The sequence below is a fragment of the Hippoglossus stenolepis genome, chromosome 10 (genome assembly GCF_022539355.2).
Source record: "Hippoglossus stenolepis isolate QCI-W04-F060 chromosome 10, HSTE1.2, whole genome shotgun sequence".
Lineage (NCBI taxonomy): Eukaryota > Metazoa > Chordata > Actinopteri > Pleuronectiformes > Pleuronectidae > Hippoglossus > Hippoglossus stenolepis.
In genome coordinates, this window is record NC_061492.1 from 7,571,557 (window position 1) to 7,587,888 (window position 16,332).

At 43.3% G+C, this 16,332-nt stretch overlaps 1 protein-coding gene across 1 annotated transcript in view; it reads left to right on the forward strand.

The window, feature by feature from the left end:
- Positions 1-16,332, forward strand: part of dph6 (diphthamine biosynthesis 6) — a 61,975-nt gene that overhangs the window by 25,100 nt on the left and 20,543 nt on the right. Inside the window, exons 9-12 of the mRNA XM_035168603.2 lie at positions 1,658-1,808; positions 2,222-2,347; positions 3,892-4,021; positions 4,151-4,325. Coding sequence (XP_035024494.1) covers positions 1,658-1,808; positions 2,222-2,347; positions 3,892-4,021; positions 4,151-4,325 — 582 coding nt within the window. The remainder of the gene's footprint in view (positions 1-1,657; positions 1,809-2,221; positions 2,348-3,891; positions 4,022-4,150; positions 4,326-16,332) is intronic.

Genomic DNA, 16,332 nt, shown 5'->3' on the forward strand with positions numbered 1-16,332 from the left:
CTCCCGCACTCGCTTGCTCTCGGTCTCTCCCTCCATCCCTTGCTCTCTCTCCTCTAGCCCCACATGGCCTACTTTGACGTCTGCAATATTCACTGCAGCCTGAAACTAGGCCCGGCTTAATAAACATGTCCGCTCACATTAAGGCGCTTTGCATTCAGGTAGCTGGCTTCGCAGACACAAGCAGTGGGTTGCAGAGAGAGGCGGTAGGGAATGGCTTTTGGTGTATGAGAAGGAGCTGGATGAGGGTTCACTGACTGGAAGGGTGCCACTAGGAAACATGGGGCTTCACTCGCAAGAACAGAAAAACTTCCAATATCATCGTAGATTGACATTGACCTCGTTTATGTGCACTTCCGATTTCCAAATGATCTGCTTTAATAAGACACCAGCTGATGCTTGAAGTGCGTGCCGTTGTATTTGCTGCAGCGAGTCGCGAGTGTCGGTGTTACATTGAGGGATGGCGCCCCGCCTGTAGATCAACATGTCTCCAGGGTAAAGCATGGGATTTGCACATGTGTTTCTTTGCACATCACACAATAATACGTTCAGTGTTTGTATATGTGCAATATGAGAGTGTGCGTTGCTGTTTGTAGCCCTGCGTGCGTTTGTATAAGTGTGTGTCTGCATATTGGTTGGGGGGCTGGGGACTGTTATGGACAAAAAACATACCCCCATCCCACAACCTCCGTGACCCTGCAGCCTCACTCCCTACAGCTATATATTTTTTCACCCCCTCGGTGCTGCTCCCACCCCCATCGCACAAACACACACACGCACACACAAACGCTGCCACAGTCCCCCCCCTAGGTTTCTGTTGGAAGAGCAAGGGAGATCCAGGGTCTGCGAGGGGTGGGGGGTGGTGTCGGTGCGGTGGGTGGGGGGGCAGGCAACCAGGGGAGAACCTGCCCTGCTTCGGCCTTCTGAAGCTCTTCTCGTCAGGGTGACAGATCCGCAGTGACATCAGCACTAGAGGAAACTACACCGGGCTCAGGGGGTGGGGATGGACCACCATCATTTGCCCTCCGTTAATGCTAGTCAAGCTATTTTTCATGCTGGCCAGGAGAGAGGGGCTGAAGTATAATTAATGTGATTATCATATGGCCTAATGCGGTTGACAGCAGATGAGGGGGGGGGTGAGTGAGTGTTGGGTGGGGTGAGAGGGGTGTTGAGGAGAGATGGAATATGTATTCAAATGTGTGACGCCCAGCAGGATTTGGCAGGTAATATGTATGCCTCAGAGAATGGTAATGATTTGTTATTTAAAGAAGTAGCAGAGGGTAGTATAAGTAAAAAAGAAGACGAAGAAGAAGAAGAAAAAAAAAAAAAAACCCTGTTGAAATCCAAAACATGTCTCAGGCACCCAGTCATGAGTTTTGACTGACAGGCAGCATGATTGAATCTACGGTATCAGGAAACACCGCTCCCCGTTCGCCTAAACCCGCGAATATGTTAGCATGTTGTTTCACATTCATTCACCTTGAAGTTATATGTGTCTGGGCCCCTTGTCATGAAAGACTGACAAACACGGTCCGCGCGGCGCTGGCGTATTTTGAAAAGGTTGGCTAATTATACAGCATTTTGTCTGTCTCTGCAAAAGGGCTCCGCGCTCTTTGGTGGGCGTTTGGCCTGATGTATTCCCTGTGGTGCTTTATCGCAGGATGCGGTGGCGAGAGCTTTGCCCCATGGTAGTTGTCCTTGCCAGAGCGCCATTGACAAGATGACTGAGGAGGTGGAATATGCTGATCAAGCTGAAGACAACCAACAAGAATTTACATCAAGCTGTGACCTTAGTTGTCAGCGGGGCCACGGTGAGATTCATTTATTGTGAGACATGCATGCGCGAGTGTGTGTTTTGTCTGTGTGTGTGTCTGCGTGCATGTATGGGCGTGTCAGATGATATCTGTGTGTGGTGAGTGCTCCCTGAATCTGTGTCATGCGGCCAGCATCATGATGCTGGTGTTTTTGAGTGATTGTTTGACAAGAGCTGTCATTTCCGAAGTGTATTTGTGACAGTCTCTGAATTTGTTGCTCCTTTGACATAAACCACCAATGCGTGAGTTCCCTCTCATACAGTCGTCTCATTGGTTATAAATAAAGACAAATACGACATGATATACTTAATTTTTATGTCCTGAAAGTCTCCATCAAGCATTATAAGCACTAGAATAACCATTTACGTCTACACAAAGTACTCATAATTTTATTGGATCTCTTCCTGCAGATCTCCCTCCATCCTGCTCACCTAGAAGCTCTAGAGGATATCAGTGGATCAGTGGCATCAACGGCCTTCAGAGCCAAGTCCCTGGGATCGAGGGCCAGACGGCGGCAGCTTTCATGCAGCTGCAAAGTAAGGGAACGTGTGAGAGAGAGAGAGAGAGAGAGGAAGAAGTATGCTGGAAAAGGTTTTTAGCATCAGAACGACACACACACAAGTAAACTAACCTTTAATATGTTTTCTTTGATAGCATAAAAAATTCATCTTTGATATGATCAAGGGGGGATGATATGAAATTCCTTTGTCCAGGGGTGATTTAAGCAGCTCAGTGAAACAGACTCCGCAGGACGTACTGTACTACATTCCTCACTTTAAGCCCTACAGAACCAATGGGGAGAATCTTATGGGGAAAGTCTTCTCGGTCCCTTGGGTGTCTTTCTCTCTCCTTGCTGTTTTAGCTAAACACATGAGGGGGGGGTGTGACAGAGCTTGAAAAGTCGCTCCTTATTCAAAAGTGCTTGTCAAGCCGGCAGGCAAAAACCCTGCGTGTCAGAGGCTCCATCCGTCACCAGAATGGCTTGGTGTGTTGGCCACCAATCAAGGACATGCTTTTTAACCCAAACCAGGCCTCTTTCTAAACACACACACACACACACACACACACACACACACACACACACACACACACACACACACACACACACACACACACACACACACACACACACACACACACACACACACACACAGTGAAGTCATGTTGGGTGGGTTATCGTTTTTTTTCTCCCTGTGCCCTGCAGAAGTTTAAAAGTGCATGCTTTTACAGTGCATCGCAGTCTTTTTTCTCTCTCCCTTTCTCCTGTTTGATGGAGAAAGAGGAGCCAAAGATGAAAAGCATATTTAATGTTTATCGTGGTGCTCAGCTGAACAGCCTTCACAGTGCAGAGACAATATTAAACAAGTTAATATTTAATGAACAACCTCTTTGTATGAAGGCGAAGTAGTCTGAGACGCTGATGTTGGCAAAGGAAAAACAAACTTGAAGCTCCCTCAGATGATCGCAGGGAGAGCTGCTGCTGCTGCTGCTTGCGCCTGCGTTTGGACCCAGAGTCTACGATGTGCACACACACTGTGTTAAGACTGTGCTTTAAAAGAGGGGACACACACCATTAGCACTTTAGAGCAGCTTCAAAGGATTTCAGTGTCAGAAGAAATTTCCTTTTTTACCTTAACTGCAATCGCGGTCGTGTACAAATGACTGTTTGAACCGATATGCATTATTTGTAGGTACGGCCTCGCAGTTTAACATGGTCCCAAATTGCTATTGCATACAGCCCCCAAGCAAACGTCTCAGACTCCGGGAGTATTCATTCAATGGTAACCTTGTAAGCTGCAGTTTTCCCAAAATAATAAGTATAACAAATTAGAAATGGACAGGTTTCTGGAGGTAAACTAAAAAGATGTTTCTCAAACTAGTTGCATGAAATTGTGGACCAGTTATAATCTTAGATGCACTTTTCTTTGGTCTGAAGTTTTACAATTTTGCCAATTTGGATTTTTTTATTGAGTTTGCCGCTTGTTCTGCTTGTTTTAAACAAAAGGTTTTTCCAAGGTGAGATATGGTAATTATCAGTATGGTTATACTATATTTATATACATGTGTTTCCTGTGTCCAGGTGAGTTGGACCACAGAGGTTGGAAGATTACAGACATTATCCTGATTCACTTGTACGTGAGCAGCATGGAAGAATATGGACCACTCAACACAGTCTATAAGAAACACTTCGGCACAAACCCTCCAGCCAGGTAAAGCTGCACTCAAACAAGACACACCTTTTGTCTGTGTTTGTCGTATTAGTTATGGAAAAGCTCAAAAGCATTTGTTTCCTTTGTTTCCACTACAGCATTCATTCCATATTTACCTTCTTCTTGCAGGGTGTGTGTCCAGGCCCCTCTCCCGGCCGGTCAGCTGCTGCAGATAGACTGTCTGCTCCACGACTGGACTGAGCCGCTAGAGGAAGGCTGCTTTCACCAGAGAGAGGCCATGCATGTCCAGAGCCTGTCCCACTGGGCCCCAGCCAACATTGGGCCCTACAGCCAGTCTGTCAGGGTAAGGCTCTTCAGGTCCACTAACGGGGGGGGGGGGTACATTGCTGACAGGTTTAATTTGATGGCAGCCAGAAAGGAAAGTTTATGTTTAAATCTGCCTAATGTTTCATGTAGAGCTGCAACAGATAATAATTTATATCATGAGTTAATCTATTTGTTAATTTATGGATCTTGACTTTTTTTTTAAAGTGAAAAATGAGTCTCTGCAAAATTCAGATCTAGTGATCAGGTCATTCTAGTTGGTTTAGGTGTCAATATGTGCATTTCCAGCTGGTGTTATGCTCACTTTAATTTGTCAGAAAAGCAATTTAGAGAATCATATTGGGAAGGTTAGTCATGGATTAATATGATGAAGCTCCGGTGATTCTTATGACACTTTGTTTTGTTTAACTCTTACAAAGCAGCTGAACAGAACAACACTTAGTGCGTGTCTTGTGTTTTCTCTGCTTTTTGTGCAGACGCATGCATTCAGATGGACGTGATTGTTGCTCTGTGTGATAGTTTGTTCTCAGCACCACTTTTGTGTGCACACGTAGATATGTATCCACATTATTGCGCGCAGTACGTATCCATGTTTGCACTTGTTTGTAAAGCCACGAATCTGAACTTCTTTCATATTGTTTAAAGCCCCGAAAAAAATTTGGAATTCAAAGGCAGAGCAGAGGAAGTGTGGGCCGTGGTTGCACGGATGGCTTGGCGCTTTGTTTACCCAGTGTGTATTGTATGGGATTATGCTTGTCAAGGTACTGTCAACAAGGATAGTGTCCATCTCCTCCACACTGTCCTTGATCCTGCAGCCAAATCCGTCCATGAGTGAGAACATGTGTGGATTAGCCATTTGTTTCGAGCTTGACGGCATATCTCACCAGTGTGTCACCGAAGCTCAGAGGATCTGGTGCCGTTTGGATTCCTGGGATGTAACCTACAGAGTCAGGTTTGCTTTTTGCATGCCAACGGGTGTTTGATTTCCTCAATAGAGTCTCATTGAGACATGAAATTGCAGTCAGCTGTGGGCATGTGCTATTGCATCTGGAAAACAGTCTTAATCTCTCCGTGCCTCTAATGATCATTCATATCCAAAGTAGTTTGGGGGAAACAATGAGCGGAGTTTGCTTGCTCGGAGCCGTGCACGGCGGCCGCGTCATCTCTCTGTGTGTTTGCTTCTCCTTCACGCTGCAGTGGCTTAATTTGATCAAAAGTGTATTAACAGCTCTTCAGTACAGCAAGAGATTTTTACATATTGATACAATTACCCCCTTGCTGTGAGCAAGCACGCGGTGCCACCCCTCCTCTCCGGCAGTGCCACGCCGACTCTGTCTTAATGACAAATTTTTCCTTGGTGACTGTTGCCATGTGACACCATGGCGACAGGGCTCTGGCAACAACAGAGGCTGAAAAACTGCTGTCTGAGACCAAATAACCTGGAGCCCACCACATCCACTCTCTGTGGAAAAGAACTGGTAATTAAAAGAGGGATCCGAAGGGGGTTTGGAGGAAGGGCTGAACTTGAGATGATTAAAAGATGAATATGTGTTCTTAATTACTTCGAGATAATGTAGTCATCTTCAAGCACCAGGCGAGTTTTTGTGAGAAAATAAATAGCAAATGATAGTTGTCTTCATTTAGTTATTCTGGTTGATTGTTTCCTTTCTTGTTTGTTAATGAGACCAAATCTAGTGTCTTGCATGGCTATAAACCAATCACTGTCCAGCTCTGTGCATTCAATTTGACAAGTGTCCAGTGGTCTGAGAGGGAGCACATGGCTACTGACAGAACATGGCGCGCCGGCCCTGCAGGATCTGACCACAGCGGGTCTCCACGATGAAGGCCGGTAGCGTTCGAAGGTAGAGGGGGAAACTGCATTAGAAATTGGCATGTGATGGATGCTGGATCTTCACACTCCATCCATCCATTCATCCATCCGTCTCACTTGTCACGTCTCTCAGCTCCGGCTCTCGGTAATGGCAGGCTGACTGAATGTCAACTCGGCCTGGCACACTGACAGATTCAGATCCGACTTGATTTAAAGAATTAGTTAACCTTTATCATGTCAAATCTGGGGATCGTCTCGGTGGATTTGATGTTAATGCGTAATAGCTAAGGTAAAAGCCGCAAGCTATAAAGGTCAAAACAGTGGTTTAATTTATGCTTTGTTTTTACTTTGTGTCATGTTGTGGCGTGGCTGATTGACATGTGTTTTTTGTATTATTGGCAACACGTTTGTTGAGTCTTGCAGAATCAAAGTTTTTGCCGCCGGTCGTTTTGTTTTGCCGTCTTATCTCCGAGATCTAATGCAGGTTTTACTTTCATTTGTTTTGGACGCAGTTTGCATGATCTAATTAAGATATAACAAATGTCACTCTTTTATTACATCAGTCAATTCACTAAAAACAAAACATGCTCTCAGACACCCGGCTCTTCTTGCAAAATATCTAAACAAATCATCTCATTGCAACAAAAGCCGAGTAATGGTGTAGTTTTAAAAGAAATCAAAGTTATTACTGCATCTTCTGTCTACTTGTTTCTTAGAAGGAGCTTTCAAACTATTCTGTTGCATTAGCATAATAGCAGGAAAAAAAGAGCACGGGCCTGTGTCCTCAGCCAGCAGTCCTACTTTTTTTTACACAGAAATCCATTTGTACCAATAAAAGACGATTACGCTCATGAGTTGCCAGATGGAAAACATTGACCCATCAATTACTAAAAGTTCAGAGTGAACAACTGGAATTTCAAACTGCAGGAATTTTTTTTCCCACTCCTATTTTAAATGAATGGGGCCTGTCCCCTTCACGTTGGCTTCGGATTTTCATTTACAGACGCAAACACAATAGTCAAACCGGCTATGAATGGAAAGACCATCAGTTGAACGGTTGTTAAACATCTCCTCTTTCTTGTTAAGGTAAGTGGCTCACCCCTGGGATGTTTGCTGGGAAATTATACTCACTGATCAGATTCTGCGGGCCGCGTTTGGGGAGCAGACAGCGCTAGCCTCGGGTTGCTGGTGAACACCAACCCCCCCCTTCCTCGTTCCCTTAATTGTGAGTGACAGTCAATATTGTGGAAGACCGTCGAGCACAAGCCCACGATAGGATTTGCATTGGATTTTGACAATTGTCAAAGTGGACTGTGAGGTATCAGGGAGAAGTGAATCTGACGTTGCCAGTTAACATTAAGGGGGTGTACTGAGGCGGGGTGCGGGAATTTGACTAATCTTCTTACATGAGTCAAAATGTCTAAAAAACAATGAGCCAAACTTTGTCGGACCTTTTTGATGAAGAATTCAGGGGTCAGGCTGGGACACGGTGAGGTTGAGACGCCCATGTAGCCAAAAGAGAGGGATTTCTGATTTTGTTTATTTCAGCCAACAAGATGTTTTACATTATCACAGATTGTTTTAAGGATACAGACAGTGATGACTTAAAATGATAAAAATCCCCCAAAGTAATTTGAAGTTGTTCATGTGTTGTTGAACATGATATCTCAAGAATTTCTTCAAATTCAGTAGAAACATTAAGTTGAACTCACAGACGAACTGAATAGATTTGGGAGGTCAGACGTCAAGGTCACTTTGACCTTACAAAAAATGTTAATGGTCCTTTGAACGTCTTGAGCAAATATTTTCAAACTTTCAGTTGAATTCACAGATGAACTGATTCGAATTCGTGGTCAAAGTTCAAAGTCATGGTGGCCTCACAAAACATGTTTTTGGCACAAAACAAGTCTCAACTCTGCTTTGAGTCCAGTTGTCACTTGGACTCAAAGATTAAGATTTTAGTGGTCAAAGGTAACTTGATGACCTCTTATGAGTTTGGAAAAAGAATAAGTTGACTGAAACCGTACTGGCTGGTGGAGGCATACAACAGCAGCACCGTATTTCTAGTTTAAAAAATATTATACAAATATATTTCAATGTTTTCCATTAGAAATTTTTTGAGAGAACAAATAGTCTATGATGAGTTTGTGATGATATCCAGGCCCATCAGTACGACTCCTAGTAGAGAATAATCAAAGGGTAGACAGCTAAATATAAACTAGTGTGGTGGATGAGAAAGCTACATTTTTTTGTGATGAATGGCAGAAATTAAGCAAAGCACTTTAGTTTTATGGTTTGTTGTTCTCACCCGGAATGTTTCACTATTGCAAAAGAGCCAACTTGCACAATTCAACACCCGCCTCACCTCCCCAAACTTCCTCAGCCTGCATCTAGAGATTATATCTACCTCAATTACCACAGAGGAGTAATTAGCCAAAAAACAGTGTGTGTGCGTGTGTCTGCGCCCAGGGAAGTATTCATGCAGCACGAACAGATTAATTAGGACATTTAACTTCATTTCTAATACAACAAAATTAATCCCATAAAATATGAAGGATCTCGGAGGAGGTGCCTGTCAGCATCTGACGCCTCTCCCCTGTTTGCCATAATCTATTAAAACCTTGCTTTTATCTCACCTCTCCCTGTCATACTTTATGGATTTTTTCATAAACACGGCCCATACTTCATAAATGTCTCAATTTTCTAGTCTATTAACATTACTTTAAAAGCGCTTGATAAAAGAGGAGGGCATGCGTGAAATAATGCACCAATAATACGAAACGCTGGAGGCAAGAAACAGTAGGGGCGGCTCTCTGGCGTGCACGCTCAGACAATGCGAGGGATGTTATCAACTTTAATAAAAGAACAAATGATCGCTTCCAAACGGAGGAGGAGGGGAGACGAGGCACGGAGGCAGGGGTGGGGCCAGGACGAGAACAGTTGTCGAGTAATTGAGTCGATGAAAAATTAGGTCTTGAAGGCTCAGCGGTTCGAGAGCAGCGGTGAGATTGAAGGCGTCTCAAAACTACGGCGCTCTTCGGCACGTGTAGCTACTCGCTCCAACTTGCAGCGCAGGATGTTAACACAGATTTTGTTTTTGTTTTCGTTTCTCTGACGGGCACGAGTAGAACAGGCAGGCGGCTTCCTCTCCTGGACGCCTGAATTCTGTGCAATGAGTCGAACCCTTTGTCTGGAGAGAGTCAGAAGAGGTTTTGACTGACAGTCGAGCTTCACCTCGGAGCCTCTCGCCGGCGAGCTTTGATTCAGTTCCTGTCTCTGAAGATCACTGGGAGTCTGTCTCTGTAGGCTTTACTCATCCTACCCAAACACCGGGGTCAACTGTCTTCACTTGAACCGGACACACACGAAAACCCACTGATCAAACCTGGGAAGACCTCACCACAATGGGATGCCGGCTGTATGCCCCGAGGCCAGGTCTTACCGAGACACGCAGACACGCACATACACCTCGTACACCTGTGTGCTCTTTGTGATGGGCCCTGGCTGTATGACAAGGTAAACTGGTTGGGTCATTAAAATGAGTCACAGTTGACTCACTGCTACACGCTCATGACTGATAGGATGGGAGCACAGCAGTCAGAGGACGTTCAGCGAGTAGATAAGGATGTTTGTGAGACAAACAAAATAGACAATTAAGTGCACTCATTATCACACCATCGATAGATTCATACCTTTTACATTCATTGACAAATGTTTGCTTGAGGGCAGGTTTGTAAACCCAGGACACGTATGCATAATCTTCAATTCATCTCAGTACATCTACAATAGCCCTATGTAGTTTGCACACCACTGCCAAGGCCCAATAGTCCCTTTAAATTAAATCAAGCTACACCAGAATTCACACACTCATAGATATCAGTTAACTTATTATACGTGATTTTTCTTCATCACGGTCCATGAATTATTCCATAAGAAATCTTTGAAAATGTCAAAAGAAAATATATATTCCTAGATCTGCCCCAAAATGTCATGAATTGTTCCAGTAGTTTTTGCATAATCCTGCTAACTAACAAACAAACACACGCAGATGAAAACATAACTTCCTTGGTGGAAAGTAATTACGCGAACAGAACATCCTTCCCTTTCCTCTAATGCAGCTCCACATCATAAGATGTATGTCCGTCCCAACTCAGGGTCAAAGCTCTCCATCCTGGCACTGTGCTGGAGCTGATGAGAACTTTTGCCTCATATATGTGAGAGGTCAAAGCAGACCACCTTTTTAATCTGATTAGCGGGCAGTTTTATGGGAAGTGGTAGATAGCAGCAGAGGTAATTATGTTCCTTCCCGCACTATCCCACATGCCCCACTTCCCCCCTTTCTCTCTCTCTCTCTCGCCGTGACCGCACGGAGGCTGACCTGCCACGGCAGTAGTCATTTTCAGGAGTCAGTGCGTTCTTTGTTACATTATCCTGCACCGCCACTTCCACTGCCGCCGCAGCCGTGGCACCACGTGGGCACAGGCTGGTATCAGCTTGTACCAGGCGAGGACAGGGGAAGGACTGGATCTGTCAGAGTGCATCGGCTCTCAGGCGGTCGCCTACGCCGGTGCTGTGCCTCTGCCCTGGCCCCTGCCACACTCCCACTCATTAATGGGCCCGGCCCTGACAACTGATCCTAATTGCCTTTGAACAGCTCTTCATGTATTATTGGTGCCTGACTGCATTGGTTCATGTCAACAAGCCATAGGAAGCAGAGACAGGATAGTCACAGCCATCACCCACCTCCCCAGTCACATACATGCACAAATTGTAGTTATGCATACCAAGTAATGTAGAGAGATCAAGGTAGAATAGATAGAATATTTATTATATCATATAGAAATAATATAATAAAAAAAAATATGCATGTGTTTGTGTATATATGTAAAAATGTGTTAATTGTGCCTCGTGTCATGCATGGACACACAGGTGGACATGTGCCACGAAATCATTGTTAAAGAGGACGTCTCAAGAGACACTCTTTGGTGTTAATATTGAATGCTAAACATCCGGATTATATAAGAATATCTCACCTCTGAATATTTATAAAAAAAAACATGATTGTTATTGTGATTATTTGATTGATCCATATCATTTTATGCGATAGATGCTTTTTGAGAGATAAAGCGTGTGTGTGTGTGTGTCTGTGTGTGTGTGCATGTTTGTTTGCTTCTCACTTTGTCACTGCTGATGAGCGGTTCGTGGGGTGAATGGTTCAGAGACATCAGGAAGGCATCTGAAACGCGTCATGTAAAGATCCCACCACGGCTGATATCTGCCAAGACACTCGCGCTATTACAATCGCAATCACAAACACTCAGTCAAAACACATCAATTATTTGTAGTCCCATGTGTGAATTATTACCCCGTATCCAACTATTTACTTCCCATTTCACCCCTCTGTTTGAATTGTGAAGGAGGAGAGGTGGCTCGCCTTGGCTTTTTATATGCAGAATGAAATAACTGAATACCAGATGCATAGATAAAAAGCATAGCGGCGTGTCCTGTCCACTCCCATCACTGTCGGAGAGAGGAGAGACGTATGACCATCCCATTACTATGGTAACTAGCCACTATATTCAGAGCTGCCCGGGTGTGTTTCTTCCCCCTGCAGTGACGAGAGGGCATAGCTGACAGGGCCTGCACACACGCACGCCTACACACACACACACACACACACACACACACACACACACACACACACACACACACACACACACACACACACACACACACACACACACACACACACACATGCACACAAAAACACCCAAATGGGGAGGGCCTGGAAGATGCTCCTTGTGAAATATACACATGTGGCAAATGCAGACAAAACACAGGGACACACACACAATAACACACACACCCCTACCAATACAACATTTTACTCTTACCAAGAATCTTCTCATCCAAATCAGTACAAATCACACAAACATTAGGGGAATTTAAATGTAAAATAATTTTGTTGAACTTAGGAAAATATGCTTAAATTATTTAAAAATATTATTAGTTGAACATTTCGGTGTCATAAAGTAAAATAAGTAATGAAGGGGAGACATGAGTGATATGTGACCAACAAGCTTGTGCTTTGTAACAGTAACTATCACCAGCCCAGACTGAGAGGTGGTTAGTAATGTCTTGTTGCTGCAGCAGATTCACCTACTGACTGCTGCAGATCTTGTATTTGAGTAAACAGCTATTATAGATAATTTATATAATTATGACGCTCTGATGTTTTTCCGTAGTTGCATTAGTTGCACACATTACAAGTGGGTAGAAACGAATATCACATCCACATGCAACAGTGTGTTGGGGCTAGCATTGCCACTCTATCCTCATTTATTTAAAGACCACAGGTTCAGGGAAGAGTTAGCGTTTACATTCCATTTTACTTTTGGCCTCTCGCTTCATCATAAATTTCATGCGCAGCATTTCTTCTGAGCAGTAACTTTTAACCTGGGTCATTCATTTTTCAAATGCCATTGTCATCAAAGCATTCACTACTGAGGCAGAAAACTGCTACAGATGAATAATATACAGCCTCCTGTGTTTTTTTCTTTACTGCGGACATATCAGCATGTTCACTCTTGATATATATTTATTATTGATATTATAGATTTATTATGTGAGGGAATGTCATGCCCCGCGAGTCTAGAGGTAATGTAATGAAGATGAGACGTTCGTGTTAAGAGTTCATCCAGTGTAATATACAGTACACAATATTTTCCACATGTCAGAATTTATTGAGTTGAATTTGATGCACTTATAAAAAAAATGTTAATATTTTCTATATTTTTCTGCAGGGATTCAGTACATCTGCTGCATATTGTATTTTATCGTTTTTTCTATAGTGAGAATATTATTGCGTCTGGTACATATTTCCAATAAAGTAACACTTAATAATTCTAAAGTATTTCCTGTATGGATAATCTTGGTTTTCTGTTATTTCTGATATTTCATTTAACTTTTATGAATCAGTTTTTTTGGTATTCATTGATAAAAATAAATAGATGTTGCAAAGTGATCCCCAAACATTTTCACATATTATTTCTATAAATCATTTGTTCTTTTTCCTCCATGCATCTGGATTTCAGTGGTGCTATTTTTTGCAAGCATTTTGAAAAAAGAGCAGAAAAAAAGAGAATCCATGGAGACTTTGATGCTGTCTAGCCAGCCTGTCCGTGGACTGAAAGGACTTTGTGCCTATGTACAGGATTGCTGATCACCGAGCTGCCCTTTTAATGCAGCCATACTGCCATCTGTTGAGATGAGAGGGAACTACACGTCTTTTTTTTTGCTCTTCTCTGCAATTTCTGTGCTGTCTAGTTCATCTTTCAGGTTTAGTTTGTCTGTTTTTCATCTTTCATTTGTGGATACTGAGCTACGTGTTGCGTCTGTTACGAGCAAAGTAACGGGACAAGGGAGAAAGGATGTGTGTGTGTGTGTGTGTGTGTCTGAGTGTAGTCCTCCTCCCTGGATCAGTAGTTTCATGTCGCTGGGTCACAGGCTGGTTTGTTTTAGTCATTCACACTGTCTTATCCAGAGTCGACTCTTTTAACCGCGGTCCAATCCTTCATATCACGCGCAGACTTGCTCCACGTCAGCACAAGTGACAGTTAACACTGCAGCGGTGGTGCCACGGCGCCTCGTGTTGACATCATTCTTTTGTGCCCAGGTTAAGTCAGTGCTTCTATTACCAGCCAGAGTGAGAGACGTAGCCTCACATGAAATATAAAAAATGTGAAAAGACAGAAGAGACGAGATGGTCACAGCTGGGAAGGGAGAAAGAACGGGGGTTGAGTGTTGCAGTTTCAGCATCATTCAATCAGACAACATGCCCCTCAGCTGAAACAGCGAGACCCTCCCGATTCTCTCGAATTAGGGAGATTAGCGGGAAAGCGCATAATGCAGGATGATGGAATTTGTCATAATTTGCATTGTCCTGGAAAGATTCGGTTTGATAGAGCGATGCATGGAGGGGCTTGTCATGTCCCACGGGCAGGTCATAGAGGAAGCTTGGCAGAAATGATTTTTGCGATATGTGCATCAGTCGTAAAAGCCTCACAACCAATTTGTCAAAAAATGTGATGTCGGGACAGTTGAAGGCAGAAGGGGCATTTTGCCTAACGCAATGAAAACCCATGCCCCTCCATCCCTCTCCACCCACAGCCCAGCTCTGGTGGGGCACAGTGCTCCAGAGCGACAAACAATTTTATAAACATCAGTTTTGAGTATTTTTTTAAAAATTGGATCTAATTTCTTCACTTAAACATCATAAGTTTACACAAGAACAACACTACAACCAGGCCAAAATTTATCAAAACGATATTTCTGATGTAAAAAAAATAGTTTTTCACTGAAGGCTTGAAAGATTTATTTATTCGTTTTTTTCTGATTATTCACATGTGTCCCCGAGCATCCAGTCAGTCTCCCCTGACCTTGGTCATAGTACTGAGCGGCAGCTCCTGACCAACACAAAGTTGACCAGAGCTGACATGACAGTGTTACTCCTCCACACGGTTCAGTGTCTATGCAATGGGCACGTCGAGGGCAGACATAACAGGCACAATAGAAAAATAGACGTAAGCATACAGAAGGTGGGGGTGGGGGTGGGGGAAAGGCCAGTGTCCTTGCCTCAGACTGACCACACGTTGCCTCAACAATGGCTCATTATAGTTGCGTATCGTAAGTGTTCTTTTTAAATTTGTCAACGTAATAACCATGTGTTTTGATCGAGTGCTTATGGTTTCGTTTTGTGAGTGAATGTAGAGTTATGGACCCGAGAGAGTGCATTCAGGAATAACCTATACTTGTCTGTCTTTGTGCACTTCATACGGCTATTTATGTCGCCGTTTAAGTAACACTGATTTTCTGTGACAGTTGAGCATACAAGGGTTAGGCTCAAACTGGAGCAAAACAGGAGGAGAAAAAAAATAGAGATAGTAGAGGGAGAAAAAGGAGGAAATATAAAAAGGCAAATGTCTCCCTCCCCCTTCCCGACGATGCCTTAAATGAGAAGCCTAACGTGGGGAGAGATTCTGCAGAGGGGAGAGAGGTTGTGGTTCTCCTGAAAGGTTTGTATTTGTAGAAATGAGGTGTCAGAAGAGGCAGGATTTCCTCAGGGCGCAGCACAACATGAGCCCATCTCTTATCATTTCCCACTCCCAGACGTGATCTGCTTTGAATGCGCTAATGCTGAAAGAGCCCCACAGACTTGAAGCCAGTTCGAGATGAAATCATAGCACACATCCCTGACAAACTGCCATCCACCACACAAGGATTAAACAGCCGTTGCACATCAAATCCCCAACAAAACGCAGAAATAATATATGCACTTAAACACATTTTACAAAACTTCAACCTCAGTTTTTTTTTTTGATCCCTACGTTTTCAACCATCTTGAGCTGTTTGCCAACCCTAAAATATTCAAGAAAAAAGAAAAAGACCTAAGTTTGGAGATTTGTCACATATATTAAGAATGTTCCATAAGAGATTAAAAGTGGAAGAAGCGATGTCACATCATTTTAGAACAGTCTATACGACTAATTAAGATTTCAATCCTGAATCCACAGTAAAAGCAGACTTCCTGGGTGTGGATCTGACCCAGTGATGCTCACACACATCATTTCAACTTTCAAAAATTAATCTTAAAGTTTTAGCTGTGAGTATGAAAGCACTCCTTTATCCCTGAACTCCACAGTGAGGCTGTAAACAAGTCTCAAAAGATCGTAACTGTTAAAGATTTGACTGTTAAAGAACTGGCTGCTGGGGCGCCAACATGTTAGTGTAAAATGAATGGTGTTTTCCCGTTGCTGTAATTTACAGTTAAAAGTAACTGTTAAAAATACAGTTACTTTTATAATAAACTACTGACGATGGGATTAGCAGATTATCACTGTTTTCCTTTCCAATGGAGATATACTTGCAGGTTTGAACTGTGAACTGCTACACATACTATGTGCTAAGCTATTGACTCATCATTTCGAAAATATTTATTTCTAAATCTTGTGATTATAAATTACTCTTTGGCAGTCCCTTCATAAAACACATTGTTTTACAGTAAACAAACAAGACCTTTAGAGTATTTAAAAGAAAAATGATACGTCTCCAAAGCATCACTTGAACCCTCCCCCATCAGCCTTTGAAAACTTTGGAAAAAGACACATTTAGGCCAAATACACGAACGTACCCGCCA